The 25,841-nt window shown below is 36.4% G+C and overlaps 2 protein-coding genes across 13 annotated transcripts in view; one reads left to right on the plus strand and one right to left on the minus strand.

The window, feature by feature from the left end:
- Positions 1 to 23,334, plus strand: part of Slf1 (SMC5-SMC6 complex localization factor 1) — an 80,892-nt gene extending 57,558 nt beyond the window's left edge. For both annotated transcript variants that reach the window (XM_052743700.1, XM_052743701.1), the window contains 6 exons: positions 5,222 to 5,370; positions 6,411 to 6,574; positions 7,186 to 7,319; positions 9,286 to 9,378; positions 9,794 to 9,976; positions 12,372 to 23,334. In XM_052743700.1, the coding sequence (XP_052599660.1) occupies positions 5,222 to 5,370; positions 6,411 to 6,574; positions 7,186 to 7,319; positions 9,286 to 9,378; positions 9,794 to 9,976; positions 12,372 to 12,853 (1,205 nt within the window). In that variant the 3' untranslated portion in view covers positions 12,854 to 23,334. The remainder of the gene's footprint in view (positions 1 to 5,221; positions 5,371 to 6,410; positions 6,575 to 7,185; positions 7,320 to 9,285; positions 9,379 to 9,793; positions 9,977 to 12,371) is intronic.
- A 422-nt stretch (positions 23,335 to 23,756) lies between these two features.
- Positions 23,757 to 25,841, minus strand: part of Mctp1 (multiple C2 and transmembrane domain containing 1) — a 588,499-nt gene continuing 586,414 nt past the window's right edge. For all 11 annotated transcript variants that reach the window (XM_052743710.1, XM_052743711.1, XM_052743708.1 and 8 more), the window contains one exon: positions 23,757 to 25,708. In XM_052743710.1, coding sequence (XP_052599670.1) covers positions 25,637 to 25,708 — 72 coding nt within the window. In that variant the 3' untranslated portion in view covers positions 23,757 to 25,636. The remainder of the gene's footprint in view (positions 25,709 to 25,841) is intronic.

Raw genomic sequence — 25,841 nt, forward strand, 5'->3', positions numbered from 1 at the left:
TGTGTTGTAGGATTAAATCAGGGCTCATCCAGGGAGAAGACTTTCTTAGCAGGCATTAATTACCTGTATTTCTTTTCCTAGGGGTGGGACCTCTTGAGAGTCCTCCCATCCACATTGGACGTCAGCTGGTGTTCTCGTTGTGCAGGTCTTGGTTTGGGGACCGTATTGTTGTGCTTTCATGGGTGCGGCTCCCTGTCGTATATAGAGGAGATGTGTATATGTATATGTATATGTGTATATCTGTCTCATTGAAGACATTCCTGGGCTATTAAATTCTGCACCCTTTCCCATTGTGTTCTCTGAGCCTTTTCTGTAGAAGTTAGGTTGTAAATGTATTGATTGGGAATGGGCTCCCTGTTTTTAACCAAATATGGATTTCTGTGATGGTCTCTGTTTTTTGAAGAGAATAAAAGCTCTTTGATGAAGGATGGAAGCTACACTTATCTGTGGATGTAAGGGTAGGCATTTTGAATACACTCACGAATTACACTGGTCAGGGAACATGGCACTTATGTTTTCCTCTATGGTCCATTACCTCACCAACCACAGGTAATTAGCTAAGTTAGCAGTCACCAGGCATGTCTTCTCTCCTATTAAACTTGCCTAAGGATCATTTAGATGGCTGTTGGTTACCCTCTGAGTTATTAAGTACAGTAACCAATTTTTTAATTGAGAATCTTGGATTTTTTTCTAAAGGCCGTTTCTACATCTGTTGAGATGTCCATTTTGATTTTTTTTTGCCAAATCTATTTGTGATTTTTTACATTTATTGACTTACATATATTGAACCATCCTAGCATCTCCACAATAAAGCCAGCTTTATTTGAGTAGATGATCTTTTTGATAAGCAGGTGAAAATTTATATTCTTTTTCTCTAAACATTGCATACTTTTTCTAAATATTTTTGATAGTTTTATATAATGTGAATATTTAGATGCTAGTGTAGAAAATACTACCAGTAAATACATTATTGTTTGGCTATATATGCATCATATATAAAAAAATGTTAATGTTTTTCTAGTCCTATAACAAAAAATTATAGAACATTATAATTTACACATTTAAAATCAGTTCCCTCCTGTTTAATTGTGATGGCATGGTGACTCGAGCCTATAATCCCACACACAAAGACCTGCACAATGACACCACCAAATGACACGCCAGTGTGGGAATCTCACAAGGCATACCTTAAATGAAGAGCTGCTGGATATTAATGGCTGCTAATAAAGGGAGAATCAGTTTTCTGTAAAGACTTAGCAGATTATCCAGTCACTCTTGAATTTTAACAGAGGGGGTAGAGAAAAGGGAAGATTTTGCTCCAAGGAGAAGTTGATTGTCACAACTGAGGAAGAAGATGCTAACTGGCACCAATGGACAGAATTTAAGGAGGCTACAGATATCAGGAATAGCCTCCTGTACCAAACAATTCCCCAGCGAAAACACTAGTACACCTTGGTATTTGACAAATGAATGAATGACTCATAATAATTCATACTAGAAAGCCAAGATAGGACAAACCTTAAAATACTTACAGGTCATGTCAGTCACCTTGGGAAATGTCATAACCAACTTTTGGGTCTGCAGAACAGGAAGGCTTTCCTAAAACTTCCATTACCTGACTGCATAACCAGCTTCAGAAGTTCCTTCTTTCCTCCTTCATACCTGTCGCCTTTAGTTTCTAATTTTTCAGCTACAGGAGCTGTGTGGCCCCCATGTCAAGAACATGTTTTCTTACATACCAAGTTGTCTGTTGTTTGGACTGCCAGATAAACAATTTTGCACACATTTTGCAGTACATCTTGGTATGTTGAATTTCTTGATCTAGTTGAATCTTTAGGTAATAGGAATGCAGTTTCTAATAACTGGATTCACAATTTATTCAATGATACCGCCTGTAAAAAGAGGTTTCTTTATTCTACCAAAGTTAGAAAATTTTTATCATTTTATCTCCTTCCTGTTTCTCTTTCATTGAGCTTAGGAGGTGATTACTGTTCCTTTTTTAGACTAGATATCATTTGTTGAGTGGCTTTTTAACATTTCTTAGCTCAAATTCAATCTTACCTTAAAATTTTATCATTTCTTTCCAATCATTTCTTCTAGGTGAGTTAGTGGTTTTTAAAAATCACAATTTTGGTATAATTTGCTAGAATGCCAGGGAATTTAGCTAACAATTCCTTGTTTTCATCCAATAATGAAAGTATTAGCATTAGCATTACAGACTGTCAATATAGTTTTATGTGTTGTTACCAATGTCTAATAGTTGCCTTTAATGAAATCTAACTTATACTTTAGCCAAATGAATGAAACAATAGCCCTTGCATTAATGGAGAATCAGTTTATAGAACATTATTATATGCTACTGCTTCAGTGCTTCTTTATTCATATTCTGGATGGCTCTTCACTCCAAAGTAAGGCATTCGCTGTGCCTTACTTACTTGGAAAGTTACTCTGTCCTCGCATGACAGATTTAAACCCTAGCAGTTGGAACCTGTGGCTGATGACTGATTTGAGCTAAAAATTTAGCATTAATATCACTCTTAATACTGTGAGCACAATCATTAATTTGGTGACAGGGATTCATCTTTGTTCACCAATTTAAAGCTCTAGATGAAGTTGAAATTAAGCCATTATTTGAAGTGAATTTCCTTACTCTTTGCTTACTCTTCTCAGTGTGCACAGCAGCAGTGTAGCTCAGTGGGCAAACGCATTTGCTGCCAGGCTGGGTGACTTGAGTTTCATTCTTAGGATCTACATGGTAGAAGGAGAAAACCAATTCTACAAAATAATCCTTTGGCCTCTGTGTATGCGCGTGTGTGTGAACACACACATGGAGAGTCTGAATAAGAAGCTGCAGTGAAAAACACACACAAATATAGAATTGATTCCATAGGTTTCAAATTATGGAGTGGGTAAACCATTTAAAAATTTTTGACATATTTTTAAAAATAATCCAAATTAGTATCTTCCTACGTTTTCACTCAAGAGAGCTTAGTGTTTAAGGTTTGTCAAAAGACAGGAATAAAGTAAATAGTTTAATCTTAAGACAGAAGCAGCCTTTCTGTATTCAAAATACAGTTGAAATATTCATCTATTATGGAAGCTTTGGAACACCAGACTTTCCCATGTATTTTAATAATGTCTTTTTTGTTCAAATCTTTATGAAGAAATTTGAAAATCATTGTTTGCCAGTTTCTTTTGTTGTTGTTGCTGTTATATCTTGGTGGATATTCCTGCCTGTTTTGTTTGGGTATGTTTTGTTTTTTACAATAGTTCAGTTATTCTCCTCTGTATTTTCTGACTCACTGGTAATATGGTAGATTTGGCTGTTGTGTCATTTTCATTTGAAGATATCAACTCACCTTCCTCATTTATGGTTAGTATAGTTGCTGAAGTTTACAATTATTTTATGAGAATTAAGGCAGTATATTTCAGAAGACAGTTATAATCCTTCTTTTCATTAGATCTCATGCCCATCACTTTCACATCAGAGCTATAGTATTGGTTTTTTTTTTTCACAACACTTCAGACAGAATTTCCTTTCTGCATGTTTAACTATCTAAATTTCATTTTTATCCTAACTGAAACTCTTGAGAAACTAGCTTCAGATGGGGATTAGATTTTTCATTTATGTAAAAAAATCAGGGTAAATATTCCTTGCTCTATAGGCCTAGAAGCTGTCTTGATAAAACCACCTTACACAAAGGTAAATGATAATGGCGTGTTACAGTAACACTTTGCTCATATTCCTTTGCTGATCTGTTGGTTTTGATGAGAAAAAACATGTGTCGTTCCAACAGTCCCATGGCCGTACAAGTGGATCCAGTTAAATTGGTGGCTGTGGGAGCATAGACTTCTACCTAGGCCTTTATTCCACTGATCTCTGTATCACAGCTTCTTATACTGTGCTCTGTTGTTCAGCTTTAGCTCTTTTAGTATCCTGTTGGTTGATCTCTTCCTTTGTCATTGTAGTGTGTTCTTTATGCTGCTGTTTATATGGAAAGTTTAGTAGAAAGTTATATCATTAAATAGATGACATGAAAATCCGCTACCTTTGTAGTTGATCTCCGTCAGTTAATCTCTCTGTATACTAATGAAGTTTTGTCTTAACACTTGAAGTTTTGGATAGAAAAGATTTAAGGATATTCATGGGTTTTGTTATTTTTCATAAATTAAAATTACCTCATTGTAGAGTGGGTGCAAATTTTAATGAAATCTTCACTTATTTGTTTTGTACATTTCTTCTTTACTTGTATATGTCCTCTAACTTGTCAGTGATAAAAATCAATGAGTAAATCAGAGGAAACTTCTTTCCATCAGCTCAAGACTGAATGTTACAAATTTGTTACATGTGTGCATTTTAAATAAAACTAAGGGCCCTTGATACCTTCCTGTAATCCTAGCACTTGAGAGTGGAGGAAGGAGAATAAATAGTACAGGGTCATTCTCAGCCACATAGAGAATTCAGAGGGCCACAGAAGATCCTGTCTTAAATAAATAAATAAAAATATGTACTCAGTTATTGGCCATGGCACATCTTTGCCCTCAGAGACAGACGTAGAGAGATTGTGAGTAAGGCCAGCCTGGATCTCACAAGATTGTGAGACCTTGTGTCAAAAGAAAATTGAATCAGTTCATTTTTTTAATTAAATGAATTAATTAAAACTAAGAACTAGTTTTCCAAAAAGGATCCAACTTGAGATTGTTAATGTTACTTGGAAACTCAAAGGTAAAGTCTCCCATATTGATATAATGATGTAACCATATACTCTATTCTACATACATGGTTTTGTTGTTTTTGTTTGTTTTGGTTTTTAGACAAGGTCTCACTATGTAGCTAAGGCTGCCCTAGAACTATGTAAATTAGGTTATTTTGAATTCACAGAGGTCCCTGTTTTTGCTTCCTGAATGCTAGGATAGGCATGCACTAGCATATCTGACACTCTCTAGATATGATTTTAAGAATTTTAATTAAAGTGATAGCGTTTGTTTTTCAAGTGCTGGCATATGTACCATAAAATTTCTTTTGAAAAACAAGGAGGAGTATGTGTATATATGTGTATGATATATTATTATGTGCACACACACACACCATCCATAGTGGTTCAAAATTATAACTAAAGTTTACTGGCTTAGGAAATAACACTCATTTGAGTAGCACCCACTGCAAAAATGAGGAAAATGTATAAGGTGGAGCAGTGACTGTATTTACTTGTTGTTACAGATTTTTCTTCACAAGAACTAGAGACCCTCATTTGTTCTTTCTCATCTTCCTGGCTTCAGATGTTTGTTGCAGAAGCCATCTTCAAGAAGCTGTGCTTACAGGGCCCCACCAGTGCCTGCGCCACCGGGCCGCTCTCTCTCCAGAAAATAGTAAGCACTGCCCTATTCAGGTTCTTCTCTTTTTTCCTAAGAAGTGAGTTCATGAGTTCACTTTCAATTCTTAGTTATTTCTCATAAATAATAAACGTGTTCTGTGGGCAGAACACAACTCATAAATCTCCCAACACATTAAAGAGCTGGTATTTTCTATCTCAAAAACAAAGTAGTAGAGCTGGAGAGGTGGCCCAGTGTTCTTCCAGGGGCCCAAGTTCAGTTCCTACCATGTACAGGTACATGTACATGCATGCCCCCCTCCAAATACACTCACAAATAAATAGTAAAAACATGTCTTTTCAGAGATAGATTAGTGAGTAGAAATTTTGATTATTTGGGGGGAATAAGTAGAAAAAAGTATTTCTTGAGATTTGCCATAATACATAATACTTTGAAACTACATCCAACATTTTTTTGTACTTGACATTTAAAAATGAAAACTTGGAAAGATGTATCCTATGTCCATACACATATATAAGCGGCACTTGCTCCCATTTTCTGTTGTCTTTAGACACTAAGGTCTAAAGCTCTGGAAGTTTCTTCAGCAAGCATCAAGTCCCTTTGTTTATTGAAATGCTGGGCAAATTGCTTTGCAACAGGCCATGCTTGAAGGATATTTTCACTCCTTATTCCATTTACTCTGGACTTATCTTTCTGTTGAAGAAAACCATTAGCAAAATTAAAATAACAAAATACCTGTTGTCTAGAAGTCTTAGGTACGAAAATATGTAAATCATTATTATAAGTTGGATATGAGACTTAATCAAAAGAACTTTTCTAAATGTATATTAAGATTGAACTAGAAAGTGTAATTATTTTATAAAGGTATCTTCATCTGCAAGATATTGACAAAATAATTCCATAGATAATTACACAGAACTGGCAGTTTTAATATTTAGTCATACTTAGAGAAGATAATGTGGCAATGCTGTTGTGAAATCAAGAAAATAAAACCAGACTTGTTAGTAAAATGATCAAGTAATTCATTTTATTGCTCTTTGTAGTTACAGTAATAATATAATCTTACTTTGTAACAGATAGACTCCTATTTGCCTGTTTTGGGAGAAATGGACATACATAGGGCTGGAAAGATGCAGTTGCCAAAAAAAATCGGCCAGCGGCATTGCCTAGAGTCTCAGAGAGCGTTACTAATGCTGAATGGCGCAAAGCAAAAACAAGCTGAAGGTCGGCCAGAATTTCCGTAAGTAATGCTGTTGCTGCAGCTGTACTTTGTTTTGGAATATGGCTTTTTTTCTGACCTTTCTTGAACTTTAGGTTATCTGGGGTATTGTCTGCATTATATTGATTGGAAGAAAACTCAGTTTTAGACCTATAAATACGTAAGATCAGCACTTTCTTTTACTGTGACGCAGAGACCACACTTCCCTCCTGCTAAGTGTGTCCCAAGAGAAATGAAACTATTAATCAATCTGTTTCATACAGATGTTTTCTGAAACACGTGGCACTACTTATTTTTGTAATATAAGTGAGGTTTTTGGATATGGAGGCCTACATTCTTATTTAGCTTTCAGCTTTATTTTCTCTACCAAATGTGATTTGCTTGGTTTCTTCTTTGCCCAACATTCTATACTCATTACCTTTTTAGTGAGCAGTTGGAGGTATAGACTAATAAAGTGAAAATTAATGCATCAAAATTTGTTTCTATATAGCTGACATCATTTTAAAAATTGGAAAGCAATGTGATTGAATGAGTAAGTGGTTTAAGTGGAAAGGAGGAGGAAAACTACCATCTTATGTATGCTGGCATGCCTTACTGAAAAACAAGCTTCCCTTGGTTTTCTTTCTTTTCAGAGAGTTGAACCGTGCTAAATGTTCCTCGTCATTGAAAAAATTGAAGAAGAAGTCAGAAGGAGAATTGTCATGTTCCAAGGAGAATTGCCCCTCTTTGATTACAAAGATGAATTTTCACAAAACTAATCTAAAAGGTATCCCAAGGATCTGAGTTAACTTATGCTAAGAACTTTTCATGGTTGTAGTCAGTACTTGCAAATCTCACACATTTGCCCTGATGAATGTTTTCACTTAAATACTGGACTAGGTCCAGGAAATACCTTCATAGTATTTTATTGAACTCATTTATGTAAACGAAGTTGTCATGTAGCACCTGGTTAATAGAATGTCCCTCCCTTTCTGTCTCCCCCGGCCTTTCCAGATGCTCATTGGTGTGTAGCGCTCATTGAGCTCATTCCAGACTTGCCCTCCTTACCTTGCTCTTCCACATCAACCTGTGCTGCTTAGGATCAGTGTCTTCTGATTTGAAAGTATAATTCACTCTTCCTCTCTTTTCAGTCCTACACATTTTGTGAACAAAGAATGAGGAGTAGGCTACGTTACAGAGCCGTGTTAAGCATATGGGCTCTTTTCTTCTAGGCACTGAGCCCAGACTGAAATGTGTCTGGCTTTTGGTTCTAACTGTACTGGAGCCTAAGTGCCTAATGGATGGAATTTCAGGAATAGTGCTGTGATCATTCACTCTAGCTCCTCTTTACATAGATAGCTCATAACCTGAAGATATGTTATCTACAAGGCATCTCTTCTTAGATAAACTAAGTTGCTAGATTTACAAATTGTTCTTACTTACAAACTGTATCATATGTATTAACTCATGATATGTATTAGCTCCTGAAAACAGTTGACAGCAAAGCTTTTACGATCTTTCTGTGTGATAGTTTATAACTGCCCATTTAGCTCGAAATATGAAGACTATTAGGTGAGAACTCAGATATTCACTTCAAAGATTAGTGCCTATTTTCTTTGTTTTATTGTTTCAAAATGGAAAATGAATATGAATGACTTTAGGCTGAACAGCAGAAGGAGTTGGGAGAGAAAGAAAATTGAGAAATACTGAAAAACTTGAAGAGACTTCCTATGCTTGTAGAAGGAATGCTCAGTAGAAGTTGCAGAGATAATCTGTAAAACTGAGCACTATAAAAATGTGCTACTCGGTATTTTATAGCAGGAAAAAATTATGTCCATGTTTCATTTTGTTTCCTGCAGTCACTGACAAGTATTTAACCATTTTTCTTAATGTCAAATTATGACTTACATTTTACTATTCTTAATTATAAGAGAGATTATGAATCAATAATTTTGACCAGCAGCTACGTACTACATTCCTCCAAGCAAAAATTGTGCCGTTCAATGTGCTAGTGTTATTCACCTTTAAGTGACACATAAGGACCTCCCCCCCCCCCCTCTCTCTCTCTCTCTCTCTCTCTCTCTCTCTCTCTGCGCGTGTGTATGCGAGTGTGTGTGTGTGTGTGTGTGTGTGTGTGTGTGTGTGTGTGTGGTGTTTATATTAAGATTCTTCCATTTCTCCCTCTGTGCTGCTGTAGCCAAGCCAGACAGCCTATTGAGAAGCAGCAAACCATCTGTTAATGGATTTGAAGTTCTGAATTATACTTGAGTATGTGGAGGCACTCGTGCTTAGCCAGGAACATTCATTTGAATTAAGCTATAAATGCTGTATAAGAAAGAGCCCTACATTTAGCGGAGGTTCATGAATAAATTTAAGAGAGGGCAATTGCGCTTTAAAACTTTTATTGCTGCAGAACCAAGTATTTTTGGTGTTTCTGTCATTTGGGGTTTTTATAGCAGGATTGAAGCTTTAAACCTTGAACTAGGGAGAGACAATGCCTGTGTTAAAGCTTTAGCTGTAGAATTTCATCGCCGAATTGCTGACAGAACAGAAGCTCTGGATTGCTGGGGTCCCCGCCCACCCGCCTTTTTTTTTTTTTTTTTAAATTCAAGAGATGTTTAAACCAGTCAGAAGGAAAACTCAATAAATAATTGTCTGGCATGGGTCCAGAGCTTCTAGTTCATGGCCTTTGATTATTTTCTTTGGTTGATATCTTGTCTTCTCTGGAATAATCTATTAATTTTTTATGGCAGGAGAAACAGCTCTGCATAGAGCTTGCATAAAAAACCAAGTGGAGAAATTGATTTTTCTTCTCTCTCTGCCAGGAATAGACATCAATGTTAAAGGTAAGTTCTCTAGGTCTTTGTGCTCTCATTCAGTGTCCTAAAATTTATCATACAAAGTAGTTTTATGTCACATTAAGAAAAACCATTTAAATTAATTTACTGAAGATACTTTAAAAATACCGTTAGCAGCCAAGCCAAAATAATTCTTTATGTGATAATTTAGAGCTAATAATATAAAATATTTTAGTCGTAATTTTTCTGGTCATATTCTAACATTAATATTTTGAAGTTGCTTTTTATTTATTTTCATTTTCTTAAATAGAAATATGATTACACTGTGTTCATTTTCACCAAAGCTGTTTTTCATATATGACGCTCCTACAGAGTAATAGGATGGTAGTCATAGAATATCAATACTTTGCAACCAACAGTACTACTTCTGCTGTTTTAAAACTTGCCTTGATTTCTAATTTAGACAATGCTGGCTGGACGCCTTTGCATGAAGCCTGTAACTATGGCAACACAGTGTGTGTCCAGGAAATTTTGCAACGTTGTCCAGAGGTAGATCTGTTCACTCAAGTGGACGGGGTGACTCCTTTGCATGATGCACTGTCAAACGGACATGTAGAAATTGGCAAGCTGCTCCTACAGCACGGGGGTGAGTGTGTGTGTGTGCTAAATGGATCTTGGTAAATTATCTAGGCTTTTGATAAATCCCTTGGAGGCAGATAACACTTTATGTTTAAAATCTATAAGGAAAGATGCTTTTATTTCTTAGTCATGGAAGGGTAAAGACAAAAAGCCTCCTAAAATATAGCCACCCTTTATTAGCTGTTGTTAGAATCATTGTATAATATATATGTACTATTAAAACCTATGTTCAGTTGAACATGTTGGTTTTTAATATTCCATTTACTTAACATATATGATGTCTTTGTGAACTAGGCATTTCTTAAAGCTTTGGAGTCAGTGTTTCTTGTGACTACTCGGTTCTCCATTCTTGTTTTATTGCATATGTATGTATAACTCTCGAGCCAGTGTTGTCTTTATAAGGTATTCCTTTATAGAGTATGGAAAAGATATCCAAGAATATTTTCTCATTCGTATTTGCAGTCTTAAGTTGAAGTCAGATTTTTAAATGGTAGTGAGTGTAATGCACTGATTTTGTGAAGAGTCTAACTTAAGCTTCATATCTATCTACTGCTTTTCCTGACTCTTTATTTTTACCTTCAGCAACTCCTGTCTTAGTAATGTTTCTACATATGAACTGTTACAAAATTGTGCTTCAAAATATTCAACCTAATTTGTGTTTTAAAAAAGAAAACTGATAACTAGCTTCTAATGAGAAAAACAAACCTTTGTGTAAATCTATTGCTTTTATTGTGTTAATTTTAACTTAGAATTTGATGTATTTATGTTGTAAATAAAGTATTTATTTCATTCTGTGTAAAAACAAAACGCATATTCTTTATGTGGGTTTTTGTTTGGTTGGTTGGTTTTGGGTTTGGGTTTTGGTTTTTGAGTTTTGAGGAGGGGAACATTGCTATGTACATCCAAGAAAGAATGTATTGCATGATGGCTTGAAAGACTTGGTTATTTATAGTCTTCTCCTGCCCCCTAAAGGCTAAGTGTGTCTGTTTCACCATCACTGTTTCATAATTGATAGATTTTTGTTTTTCCACCTTCTTTCTTTAATACTATTTGTTCTCTAAACCTGATGCTTTTCCTATTAAATAACCCTGTTTTTCTACTCAAAGATTTAATCCGACATTCTAGTGAATACTTGTTTCTGTATCAAATGATATAAGTGATATGAGGTATTACTGTATGAAGTCCAGCTTATTAGTATAGTGTAGTGTTAGGTCAGCCAATGCGAATTTTACTAACAAAGAGCAGTAAGTGGTGATTCTCTGATTTAGGAGAGAAAACCTGCTTGTACTTGATGTTTGTCAAGGTCCATTGGCTAACATGCTTGGTTGTTTGTTTGTTTGTTTGTTGTTTTGTTTACTTAGCCAGTCAGATTCCAGGTTTGGATCTGTCACATGGCTTGGCATTATCACTGTGCTAAAGTTATATGAATATTAATTTCAAGACTTTCAGGGTTGAGAGCAATAATTTCAAGGTATATATTGCCAAACTTTATTTATTTCAGGTATTCGTATTTTTTTCCTAACAGGAATAAGTTAGAATATTTTACTTTTGTTTTGCAATGTTAACACAAAGATAGATAATACAATTAGCATTTGGAATTCTTTTCTCTACCAATTATACATCAGTCATGTAATTCATTATATGTGTGGTCGTAGTCATCATTAAGAGTTTTAGCACTTAATCTATTCTCTTTCTGGTGGTTTGGTCCATGTTATAATGATAGTAATTTCCTGTCTTGTCTCCAGTTGTACCTTCATATCCCAGGTAACATTTCTTGTACAAGATGGACTGACGAGCACAGATTACTGCTGTACTGTGTTACATGGCTGAGTCCTAGGTTGTTGCTTTGCACTTCTCACGGCCTTTAATACTTAGGGGTAAACTTGAGTCCTTAGCATTTGACTACTTTGCAAGTATTAACTCTGACTGTCGGCAGGGTTTTTTTGTTTTTGTTTTTGTTGTTTTGATAGCTAGATGAACTCTTGAGTTTAATAGTTTTCACATTGCCGAGTGGTTTATCAGTAATGGAAAGGAGACATTTTTTTCCTTTTTCCCCGAACTTATGCTAAGGCATTTTATTAATTTCTTCTGTGAATATTGAAAGTCTTGTTCTTAAGGTGGCTGCAGGTAAGGTGTTAAAAGCTGTTTCATTTATCATCACTTTTCTAAGTAGAGTATGTCCTTTCAAGCAGATTTCCGTAGACAGGTAACTAGAATTTTAAATTTGTAAATACACCTCTATTAGTCTATATAGGCAGTTATGGTCTGTGTGGCCAGCTAATTAGTAGAACTGTGGAGATAAACAGAGCCCTGTAAGCTTTGGGGGCGGGGGAAGAAAACAGCTGTTAAACTGCCAAAATAAACATGTTTTACTATTAACATTGTCCATTTCTTTTTCACAGGCCCAGAGCTTTTACAGCAGAGGAACTCTAAGGGGGAGTTGCCCTTGGATTATGTGCTGTCGCCTAAAGACAAGGAAGAACTATTTGCCATCACCAATATAGACGATACACTGGACAACTTTCACGCTCAGACACAGAAACGTTTCTATCACCAGCAGCTTGAATTTGGTTCATTTTTACTTAGTAGGATGTTGCTTAGTTTTTGTTCAATATTTGACTTATCTTCGGAATTCCTCCTAGCTTTCCAAGGGTTGGCTCATCTGAGCGAGCTGCTTACAGCATGCAGCAGTGACACAGAGCCCCCCAGTGCACACGCTGACTGGTTACTGGATCTGTACGCTAGAAACACAGAGACATTGAAGAGGCTCCCAGATGTTCTTAAGGGATTGCCAGCGAAGCTAAGTGGGAGTCCTGGAGTACACACTGAGGCCTTGTTGGTGACGCTGGAAATGATGTGTCGGTCAGTCACAGAGGTGTCATGAGGCCAGAAAATGCAAGTCAGATTCTAAACATGCAGCTTGCTTTGCCACTTAGGGTAGTCATAGCTTTTGGACAAGGGACAGACTTACAGCAGGTCTTCACAGCCCTTAAAAACATCTGCAGAACTAGAGTATGGGCTCCCTCTCCAGTGCTCAGAGTTTAACTCAGAAAGATACAGTAATAAAATGAAGTAGTTTTGTTGGGTATAGAATGCTTTTATTAATCTTTAAAATACTTTGTTCTGAAATATTTATTTATATTGTTTATGCAGAAAATTAAATATTTTTCATATCAAAATGTCCTTTAAGCACTATAGGTTTTAAAATCATGGTAAGGATATTCATTAAAATGTGTATCTATATACTTGTGAAACTTGTTTCTCCTTTTTAGGCTAATGTCTAAGATGAACTTGCTTTTCTGTGTTTCTAAAATAAACCTTTCTAGAATTTTAAATTATATTTAATAATCTTTGGTTTTTAAATGCTACAATATATACAGTTTTAACAGTTTAGTTCTTTGAACAGTTGTCGTTTAGCAGTGCATGCATGAAATATGTTTCTGTTCGCTTAACCAGTCTTTTATCAGTGAAAATGTTTTACCACGTAAGTTTTATTAAATATTATAATTAAAATTTACAATTAAATTGGCAGTGGAATAATGGGTCTGAGGTTATCTGAAATTTTATTATGTAGTATGGATTTGCAGATTAGTGTTTCAGTTTTTTCCCTAGTAGTTTATAACTTAAAAGACAGAGTGTGAATATTAACCACTTAAGAGATTGGAATTCCTTCACTGTTGGGAGGAAGTTACATTGTGTTGTACATGGGGAAAAGAAATTACAACTTAAATCTAGATGTTATGTAATGTGATTGCTGATCCAATAGCAATTAATGTGTTAGAGAAGCACTTCAGTTTTATTTCACAAATAGATCTTTCAGCAAGAGACAGATGCTCAATGTCTTAATCTCTCTGCTCTAATAAAAATCAAACTTCTGTAAGATTTCAAAATAGTTTTATATGCACTGTAAGAAATAGCATAAAAATTTGTGTTTGTTATTAATCGCCAAAGTATCAGGAAACATGAGTAGTCCCTTGGGAGGCTGAGTTAGGGGAATGGCTGTGAGTCTGTAGCCAGACTAGGCTACAGTGTGACTCTGTTAGAGAAGGACAACAAGAAAGATGGGGCAGGGAGGAAGGAGGGAGAGGAAGAAAGGAACCAGGAATAGTCACTTTATCGCATAATGAAGGCACCTGGGATAATGCCGCTTCATAAATAACACAGACTTGAGCATAGGCACAGGGTAAGTTATAACTAAATTACAAGGACATTTTTTCTGTTTTGGTTTTCTTATATATCAAATGGAAGTCATGTCAGGTGTCATTGTCCCAAAAGAATTGAGCTAAACTCTCACTTTGTATGATGCTTCATAAACTTTCTTTCTACCATTTCATTTGCTAATAATGAGATGCTAAAGCAAAAAGGAAGATGCTAATTGCTTGTTGACAGTAAGTGGTGGCGCACGCCTTTAATCCCAGCACTCGGGAGGCAGAGGCAGGCGGATCTCTGTGAGTTCGAGGCCAGCCTGGTCTCCAAAGCGAGTTCCAGGAAAGGCGCAAAGCTACACAGAGAAACCCTGTCTCGAAAAACAAAAAAAAAAAAAAAACAAAAAAAAAATATAAATAGTATCATGAAACAATATTTATTTAACTATCGGCATTGCATAACAAGCTGTTGTCCCACAAGCCTTGATGCCATGGGCTGTAACACATTCAGATGCCTCCAAGATGTCTTCCCGTAAGAAGGCATTGTTTCAGAAGTCGGGTACTGGGTTCCATGTCAACTTACTACTTCAGGATTCCAGTATTATTTCTATTATTTCTTGTCTTTATATTTTAGAAACAGAATTGGTGCCTTAACTCTATCTTAGAGGTCAAAGAGGAAGAAATTATAAACACTTAAAAGTCCTGAATCTTAACTTTTCACTGGAGACTTTTCAAAGTTGCAGCTGAAAACAAAGCTGAGTAATACCATTCTTTCTTGTATCCTCCCAGACTCGAGGTCAGTGCCATGGAACTGTTAAGGGGGTGGGGGGAATCAAATGAAAGCCCTTCCACAACATGAATAAAAATCGGAGGGAATTTTCTGGTGGATGAGTCAGCTTTCCCCAGAGCATTTTAGAAGGACCCTTTGAATCTTCCTGTGTTCCTAATTTTAGTTCCTTTGTAGAGAATAAAGTGTTCTGTAGACATAGAAAATGACCAGGAAAAAAATCGCTTCTTGTAGTATAAAACAATGGAAAATGAATTATTGTATTAAATTCAACATTTTTGAAAAGCTCCTGAGCACAAAGTGGTCTACTCTCAGGAGTTGGCGACAGGAGAAGGAAGGCTGATAGAGCGGGAAGGTGGACCAGAGTTTAACGCTGTGCATCTCCATGTGTAAGGAAGGTTGGCCGACTGGGAAGGTGGACCAGAGTTTAACGCTGTGCATCTCCATGTGTTTTCTTAAGTGCTTTAGAGAGAAATTAGTTTAGTGTTTCTGGGATCTTTAGTAAGTGTGCCCTACTGACTCTGATAGTGTAATCATTTGATAAGTATTACTTTGGCAATTTTATTTTTAGAATAAATAGGCAGTGGATGGGCTTTTGAAGTCATAGTGCTCATTCTGAGACAAATGTAAATGCGTTAATGCTAGAACACTTACATAACTACTAGAAGAGTATTTGCTGGCTCTTCTTGGTGCTGTTATAGGAAAATGAAAAGAAGTTACTGGTGGTCTGTGCAGCCCTCTGCCTGTGATGAACTTGCTAAGAGCTGTCACTGCTACTCCCTCGTCAGGAGAAAGGAGTCGAAAACTCAGAATGATAGTTGTTTTTGTATCAAATGTGGATTGAGTTTCCAGCCTTATTGGAAAGTGCTTGTTTAATGTTAGAACTGAACGTGGAGTAGTTAACTATTGCATGTAAATTAGATTATGTTATCCTACTGACGGAAGATTTTGAGAGAAATGTTTCATAAGACTTTTTAAATATCAATGATCATTAGACAGATTACTCTGTTCTTCTGATCTTGCAGAACATATAGAGCTATATGTTTAACCCCTGACCCTAGTTTATGAGAACACAAGCAACCTAAACTGTATTATTTTTGTTTATTAAGATAAGAAGTTATATGAATTCATAGGAAGAAAATTATGTGAAATTATTTGAATAAAATCTTAGAGATTTACAAATATAATTGATTATCTTTTTTCAGATTATGGTCTGTTTGGGAGGTTTTTTTTAATCTTATAAGCTGTTTATGATGTGATATATTTAAACACATTGTACCTTTTAGTGCAGTTATAATACAATTGAACTTACATCAGACTATTTTTAAAGGTTTGAACTGCAACCCTAAGTCCTAGATATGAGTGATTTTTAAAAAATAATAATGCTTTGCTGTTAAAGATATAACTATTTGCATCTCTTTAAAATAAATACAGTGAGCTCTTTCTTTCTGTATTTATAACTACTGACTTATTAATAAAAGCCAAATGTGTTGTCAGAGAGACTATTGAAATAATGAAATAATGAAAGATGTGTATTATTTATACATACCATGAAAGTATTGGAATATATTGCTTTTAACAGGTGTAGGCCCAAAAAGGCTCATTATTTAAGCATCTATGCATTCTTCTGTTCAGTTATAATTGAAACACTATGTCCTTGGTAAATGCAATCACCTTTCTTCTCATGTTACCAAACTGCATCAAATAAACTTTGATGTATTACTAATAAGTAGTAATTATTGATGGGAAATGGGTTAGTACTGTGGACTATAAGATTTAATCCATCAAAAAAAGAAGTTTAAAATATATTTAGCACTTCCAGGGGAGGTTATTTACACTTAAGTGGAAATCTGGAATCCAGCTTTGAATTTACATCTACCATGCTTTCATTTCTTCTGATGGTAGATGAACTAAAAGTGCTAGTATTTCTCTATTCTCTTGTTCCCAAGTGAAATAGTCATGTTGAGGGGGAAATGGTTAACCTTAAAGTGGTGAGAGTGAGCTTGCTCCCAGTGACTTCCCAGCTTCACGGTCGGATCAACAGTGGTTTCCGTCTGCATGCATGGTGAGATTATAACTCATCTTTAGTTTTGTGGGGGTAGTGTTGGGTATCTGCCTTTACCTTAAATGTGAATTTTTCTAGATTGTTTCTCTTTTACAGCAGCCATGAAATTACTGAGCATTAAGTAGAATTTGATAAAATTAAGATACGCATTTTAAAAACTAGTTGTAAGAGTGAAACCTGAGCAAGGGGATGAGGAGAAATGATTAGGGAATGTCTGGTTTAAAGGAATCAAGAAAGGAAAATTTCTAAATGTTGCTTAATATGCTGATTGAAGTTACTGACTACATAAAATCATACAGAAGGCATATAGACAGATCTGAACTTGGATAAGCTATGCCCTTGGCATTTTGAGCAATTTTTATAAGATAAACCAAGGGTCTAGATGATGGTTTTGTAGAGTGCTTTTATGGCTGAAATCCAGTAAAAATAAGTGAAGAATGAAAATGCCAGTTTAATAGTAACATTAAAAACTGTTCTGACTAGTGGCGTTCAGTGCTTTCCTCAGGGTTAGGTAAATCTAATTGTCTTAACTGAAAATGTAGTAGTGAAACTTAGAAGTAATTGTGTCATTTTTCTCATCACTACAGTTCTTATAAATTCCCTTCCAAAGGACCGTAAATTCATACTGAGACTGTCATTGGAATAAACTTAAAAAATCCATTTATTAAAAGTTCTCAAATGCCTTTTTCTTTCTTGACTGATTTTAATTTTGTGATGAAAAATAGCAGATATTTAAATGTCATTAGAGACTTTTCTCTAAATTTCATGGGGAAAATATTATAAGTAAATACATTGTTATTGGTAGTTATGTTTATGGTAGTTAATATTTTTCATTTATCTAACTTTTGCCTACTTGTTTTTTTTTAAGAAATTTTTTATTCATTTTACATACCAATCAAAGTTCCCCCTCTTCCCTTCTCCCACCCCTCCAGCCTCCCCCTCTCAACCCACCCCCATTCCCTCCTATAAGAAGGTAAGGCTTCCCATGGGGAGATACATTTAGTATAGGCAGTTCCAAGCCCCTCCCCCTGCCTCAAGGCTATGTGAGGTATTCCATTATAGGTAGTGGGCTCCAAAAAGCCTGCCCGCACTAGGGATGAATTCTGATCCTACTGCCAGCCCCAGGCCACCACCCCCCTACCTCCCACCCCCGCCCTCAATCTTACACAGCTGTTTTGCTATACAGAGAGCCTGGTCTAGTCCCATGCAGGCTCCACAGCTGTTGATCTAAATTTCATGAGTTCCCACTAGTTTGGTTTGGTTGTCTCTGTAAGTTTCCCCCATCATGATCTTGATGCCCCTTGCTCATAGAATCCCTCTTCTCTCTCTTCTACTGGACTCCTGGATGTTTGGCTGTGTTTTTCTGCATCTGCTTCCACCAGTTACTGGAGAAAGTCTCTATGATGACAGTTAGGGTATTCATGGGCAGTGGATGGTACAGATGGGGAATGAAAACAAGGGAACCGGAGGTTTGAGCTGGAACAGGGATAGAGTGGGAGAGCAATGAAAGAGATACCATGATAGAGGGAGACATCATGGGGATAGGGAGAAACCGGGTGCTAGGGAAGTTCCCAGGAATCCCCAAGGATGACCCCAGCTTAGACTATTATCAATAGTGGAGAAGGGGGAGGACAGGGGAGTCCCTGGCTGATATGTAAAATTAAATTAAATTATAAAATAAAAAATAAAAAAAAATAGTGGAGAAGGGTGCCTGAACTGGCTTACCCCAGTAATCAGATCGGAGAGTACCCTAACTAGCCTACTTATTTTAAAGTGATGCTCCTAATTGAGTCTTTTTACATTTGTATACTTTGTGTGTATTTGAGTGTTTGGGGGGGGGCATGCATGCCATGGCAGGCACATGGATGTTAGAGGACAACCCTTGGGAATCAGTTATCTCATTTCAGCACATGGGTCCTGGGGACTGGACTTAGGGCAGCAGGTTTGGTAGTGGTTGTCTCTACCCACTGAGCCATCTTGCTAGCCCAAGAATTGATCTTGAAATGCTTTTACAATAGGCTAATTTTAAACTTGCATGTCCTCCATTTTTAAAAAATATCTAGATCTTTCAAATTTGCCACTTATCTTCAAAGTAGGCTCTAATTGCTATCATCCATTGCAGACCTTAAGTAGCTCAGTTGTCCAATGGATTTCCTTGAGAGTGAGTCTGACAGACAGCTCACCTTAAGTTACCTTTAGTCTCCTGCTGTTTAGACCTCACTAATGTTCAGTTGAAGATTACTCAGTGCTCTTCAGAGGTAGCCTTAGCTTGCTAAATATCCAACTTTGGGAGGGGTACTCATAACATATAACCCATTTTTTTAATTTTATATTGTATGTGTTGATGGAACTAGTTAGTTATGTGCTTTCTGAAGAGTCTTTTCATATTTAACACTGAGGAAGTTGTGAGTTTGAGTGGTAATTGTCTTAATTGGTCTATAAAATGGAAAACCAACCATGTAACTTATTTACAGCTGGAAGGCAGATAGACCTAGCTGTCTACTGAGAGGATTCAAGGGTTACTTGCCATTGCTCTCTAGGGCACGCTGTTAACATGCACTGCAGGATGAAGGCCTGCAGTGTAATGCTTTAGTTAATCTCCAAATGCAGAGGAAAACCACAGCTATTTTTTTTTTTTGAAAAGTAACAAAAGGCAACTATAACAGCCAGGAAGTATTGATAAATCTGTTTTGGTGGAAGAGTTTTTTGGCTGCCAAATAAAAGTATTCTTGAATTAGCATCATAATGTACAAGAATAAATGATACATACTTGATTATGAATTGGTGTGTCTGGTCCTTCGTTATGTGAATAAATGCAAAATGGTTTGTGCTTACTCCTATCTCCACCAAAAAACAAAACAAAAAAGTGCTGGTGATTGTTTTTTTCCTATTATTTTAAAAATACTTTTTTTCAATACAAGGATCGAAGCTCGGCCTGACACTGAGGAGGCATGCCGTCTACCCTAGAGCAGTAGTCTCAACCTCCAAGCCACCTCCCCCTTTGAAACATCCAATAGGGACATTTGAAATATCAAGGAACATCAAACAAATTAAAGTGGAAATGTAAATTGGGGGGAGAGGAGCGGGGAGCTTCTTCAAATGAGTTTGGGCATTTGACATTTCCAGATAGGTTCTGTGTGCCTCAGAATTCTAGGACAATTGTAAAAGCATATTACCCTGCAAATTTGGTTAGAAATTGGGGTTACCTACTCCTGTGTACAATAGTAATGACAAAATCACAAGCATGTCCCTTTGTGTAACAGAAAACAAAGTTGTATTTTGCAAAATTTACCTAAGATGGGCTACACATACATTTTTGGTTTATAATTATTGGAATCACTAGTGTATAAGGAAGAATATTTTATGGGGAATTTAGTTATATGGATTTTGTTTCTCTGGTGGCTGTAAAAAGGCATCTTGAGAAAAAAAAAAATGGCATTTCCTTCCCCTGCCTTCCTTCTGTGATCCAGCTGTCTTTGTGAAAACTAAGGTGCTTCCTGTAATGCAAAACACAATTAAAAACTGTTGGAACAGCGACGTGTGCTCCTTTCTGTACAGATTTAGCTTTTCTTCCATACCTGTCACCACTAGAACCCAGGCACAATACAATCCTGTAACTTGATTGAAGCCAATTCGAAGCTAGCCTTTGACCTCAAGATTGAGCCTACGTTAACTTTCCTCACTAGTAGTAGTCACAGCTCCCTCCAGCCAGAGCTCAGGCTTTCCTCAAATCAGTCTTCCTGAGAAGTAGTGTGGTTTGTCACTGGCTCAATTTGATCACTTTTCCCTTTGAGGGAACACGGAAAAATACAGAGTAGGGAAGACCTTTATTGCCCTTATTTTGATACATATTGAGAACACATTGACGTAGCTATTCAACTAAAACTCTCTGTCCAAAACAATAAGCCTATTTATTGATGAGCACAGAATATTGAGTACCATTCTGTTGCCTTTTTAAAAATATAGTCCTGGGACTGAAGACTCAGCAGTTAAAAGCACTTAACTGTTCTTGGAGAGGACCTAAGTTGATTCTCAGCAGCACATAATCTGAAACTCCATTTCCAGGGGATCCGGTGCCCTCTTTGGCCTCTGTGGGCATTATATGCATAGTACACTTTTCATACACACAAACAAGCACTTGTACATATAAAATAATAAAATCTTGTTTTAAATACCTTTTCCACTTCATTCAAAGATATACAGAACTATCTTTTTAAATTGTTTTAACAAAAATACTGTTTGTGTAATACAACACTTTGGGGATTTTTATAGATTTGTTTAGCTTTTATATTGTTTTCAGCTTAGAATGAAAATTTGAACAAGTAGAAATTAGAGACCAATTATATATTTAGTTGCCTCATTTTGTGTTTTTTGTTTTTAGATGTTTTGTTTTTCTTTTCCTCCTTTTAAACCAGAACCCTGAAAAAAATGCAGATGGATTCCAGCAAACCTGTCTACTTTGGGCATTAATAAACGGGTTCCAACATAGAGATTGTCTCGGTGTGTTTGAAGCCTCACATTCAGCTAGAGTAGCTTCTCATGTGACTACTGTTACACTAGTTGCCATTGGATGAATGTGGAAAATGAGTATAAAGTTCTCACAACAAAAGAAGGGGAGTACTTTCTGCTGTATTGTTTCAGTGAGTTACAGCAATCATCCTTGGAAAGGGAATTAGACATTTTTTATTATATTTAGGTGGTTTTAATTCAACTGAGCAGTTAGAAAAGACTGACTCCACATCCTCTAATCAGACCAGTGACTAAACATCTGTGCACACACACCTTTCCAAACCCCCAAACGCAAGCATGCTTTCATTTAGTGAGAGCTGAGCCTTTTTGTTACAAGTGTAATACTGGCTGGCTTGTATTTGAATTCACCGAGTGCTTTATACTCTTGTTTTTTTTTTTTGGTTTTTCGAGACAGGGTTTCTCTGTGTAGCTTTGCGCCTTTCCTGGAACTCACTTGGTAGTCCAGGCTGGCCTCGAACTCACAGAGATCCGCCTGGCTCTGCCTCCCGAGTGCTGGGATTAGAGGCGTGTGCCACCACCGCCCGGCCTATACTCTTGTTTTTAAGCTGAGCACCAAAGCACTACTACTCAAAAGCATTGTAAGCAGTCAGGCTTGCTTAAGTTTCTAAATACATTATAGCCTTGGAATAAGGCTTGCTATTTTTTGGTTTCAATGTTGGACATTTTTGGATTTTGACATCAAAGTGGGAAGTTCCTGTGGCCCTTAGAATTTAACTGCTTAAGTTCATCACTGACCTGCTCATCCCAGCACTTGGGAGGCTGATTGCAAGTAGAGGCCAGAGTCTTGTTAAAACTTAAGGAAACTTATAAAAAGTTACTTCCATAAACATACCATTTAAATTTATCTGTTTACAAACTCCAAATTTGGTTTGAATATACTATCAATATACACATACACTATAATTGCCCTTCTCAGAGTTATACAGTAGGTATACAATAAATGTATCACAAGTCATGTAAAAAATTATCCTAGTGCCTTGAACCCCTACCTCTCAAGAACCTCTCAGTTTGAGTCTGTAACATTAGCAAAATGAACTATTAGGTAACAATATGTTAAAGTGTGTTAAAAAGTTACAGAATAGTGAGATGTCTCAATTATCCCAATTAATGGTGGCAGAATTCTTTCTCTGTAAAGAATTATAAACATCTACCCCTTGTTAAATGATCTCAACGACAAACCCAAGCATCCCACCAAAGTTCAGCCTGGTGAACCAATGAGTTTATCAGGGTAACTATCAGGTGAGTGAGGGGTCATCTATAGGGGTACGGATGACCCCAAAGCAATCACTGGGAATTCTTGACCAGTATGAGTTATGGTCTCCCCACTGCTGCATAGATGTAGCCCCTTTCTAAGTAACATACCCCCACCTGTGCACTCCAGTACCTCTTTAAGGCCACATGTAATTAGGGCAGAAATGCATCCAAACAGCTGGAATCTCAGGCCCACTGGCCCTCTATACCCACTCCTTTTATGAGGGTCAACTGCAGGCATGACTGTGATGGTCTTTTATAAGCAGGCACAGTTGATCTAACGAAGATGGCAGTTGTTTTGCCCAGAGGACAGCATTCTACAACAGTGGCTATAATTTGTAATGTCAATAGAGACTGTTAAGCAGTTTACAATGTCTGTTAAATTTAGCAATGCAAATAGATGTTGAGCCACATTCAGTCTCTTCATATAACTTAGAATATTTGCTTCAGATATCTCTGAAAACAAGTGGATTTCTGAGTTCAAGGCCAGCCTGGTCTACAGAGTGGGTTCCAGGACAGCCAGGGCTACACAGAAAAACCCTGTCTCAGGGAAAAAAAAAAAATCTAATCGGTGGTTGGGAATTTAGCTGAGTGGTAGAGTACTTGCCTAGCAAGGACAAGGGCTTGGATTCGGTCCTTAGCTCTAGGGGAAAAAACAAAAACAAAACCCTGAAAACCAAGACATATGTCTTAAATTTAAAATGCACCTATACAAGAAAGTTAAAATACTACTTGGCATTATCTGTTTGGGCCTATAAATATATTGATTTCTGAAAGCATTGAGGACTAGCTTGAAGATGCTTTATGACTCCAGCTAGTTTTCTCTGCTTCATTGGATGCTTACCATGCCAAAGGTACTGAGTTTATACCATAGTCATGGTTGTAAGAATAGCCCTGCTCAAATCAAATATGTTTCCCTAAGTGAAATATTAATGAGCGTACATGCACCCAGTAATCCACCATGCATCTCTTAACTCAGAAAAAAAATAGTAATTTTACATAGAAAAGATTATTTTCTTTTGTATTTAATGCAGTGAATATGTAGTCAACATGTGAAATCTTACACAATGAAACAAACAAAACTTAGTCATCTCTTAATGGTTACATCCACTAGGTACATCTGAGGTTATAGAATGTCAGGCTTATAGACATTTGAGTAGACACTGTCAGCACAGAACATAAATCTCACAGATATAATCAGAACTTATACCAAACAAATGATCTCATCAATAAACTTTGTAATAGGTCAGCTTCATAAAGTAGTATGTTTTTGCAACAAACAGTGATGGAATGCAGATGTAAGCATGTCATTTTAAACATAATACACTAAATGGAGCATATTGAGGTGAGGTCAAAACCTTTCTGTAGAAAGGTAATTTAGTCAGCATTCTTGCAAGCATAGTGTATAAACATCAAAATAGTTCTATTGTAAGAAATAGTATTTAACAACTTATTTCTAAAATAAAAATACTTTAAAAATCAGCTTTGATGAGATTTAAAGAATTTCTTTAGAGTGAAATATATATTTCTGCTTTTCTACATTCTTCATCCTACCCCAGTTATTTATGAATAGCAATTAATAAAGTAGTGCAAAACATTGTCTGCAGCAATTTCCATTGAGTTTAATTCCTTTAACAAGTCAGTGAAGACATTCTCACTGACCAGGTTGTCTCTGCAGAGATATGTTCCCTTGATAGACCCTGGAGTTAGCTTTAGGAATGCACTGTTTAAGGATCGAGTGTGGTTAGTGAAGTATTTTTAATGATAACCACTCTAAAAGCAGTTTATTTTACAAAACAGGTTTTCATGCACTATCAGTGACCTTTCTTCATAAATGATGTAATGAAACACTGGCCTTCACTTTGTTCACTGCACTCTCTACATTAAAACTCAATAATAACAAAATTCATAGTACACATTAAAGCATGTGGGCAGCTAGTGAGAATGCAGATGCTGGGTTTTGTTTTCCCCATGAGGACACTTCAGTTTTGTTTTGTTTTGTTTTAAGATGTGCAATGGTGTAATTTGACACCAAATGCAGTATGGATTTAGTTTGCTAGTATTTTTGACAACTGAATTGGCTTGCTAATTTGCTAACTCAGTATAAATTAAATAGTGGTATATATAAAAATCCTGGTACTCAATCATTTATAAACCTGGCAGTATTTATTTAGTATAGTTCTGGAGAGATTTTAAGGTTTTAGATGGAATGATAGAAGGCTTAAAAGTTTTATTCATAAAATCTTAGATTCTCCTAAGGGATTGTGTGTGTAAGGAGACAGCAAAATATATGAATGTGCCTGTACTCATGAACTTAAAATCAGCCTTAGCCATACATAAGTAACTTATTTACACAGGAGTGAAAATCAGGATGTATGTTAAATTGAAATGCAACATTTCCATTATTCAGACTTTGGAGTTCCCCCCTTTTGAACTGAATAACCATAAAAAAAACTAATGAATTACTTTTCAGATAAGAAATAGTCACATAACAAGAAACCTAAAGATCAAATCAGTATTTATATTTTATATAGGGTTAATCAGAGTACAATTGAGCATTTAATCTGATATTCTGGTTCTTTCACTTGTAATTCAAGAAATATGTTTCTTCCAGTTTTATAACCATTATTTTTACTCTTTCAGTTGGTTATATTATCTATAGCTAACAAGGCTTCCACACTCCACTAGCTAAAATCTTTTATCAAGTTCAGACTATACAATGGAAGTATATTTTCAAAGACATATTCCTTTTGTACACTATTTACAATTTTCTCGATCGTGATAAAAAGGGAAAATAAATAAAAAGCAGAAAGAAAGGAAATGCTGCGAGGCTGAAGGGCTTTTCTTTTATCTTCCCAAGCATGCTTGTCTCCTCAGTGCTGGAGCTGGCTAGCCAAGGTTGTTTTTCTTCCTTTTATATGGGCTATGAGAATGGTCTGCTTTCAGTTCTTGGTATTGCACCTGTTTAAACAGTTCAGAAAAAAACGGGTCAGGTGGCCCTTCCTGGCAAAAGAAGGAAAAGCTTAGGAATGAGAGACTGCTTTGGGTGGGTGGGGGTGGGCTGTGCTGCTCTAGAAACCAAGTGGGAGCTCCG

Source organism: Peromyscus californicus, unplaced genomic scaffold (genome assembly GCF_007827085.1).
Source record: "Peromyscus californicus insignis strain IS unplaced genomic scaffold, ASM782708v3 Scaffold_18__1_contigs__length_77618521, whole genome shotgun sequence".
Classification (NCBI taxonomy): Eukaryota; Metazoa; Chordata; class Mammalia; order Rodentia; family Cricetidae; genus Peromyscus; species Peromyscus californicus.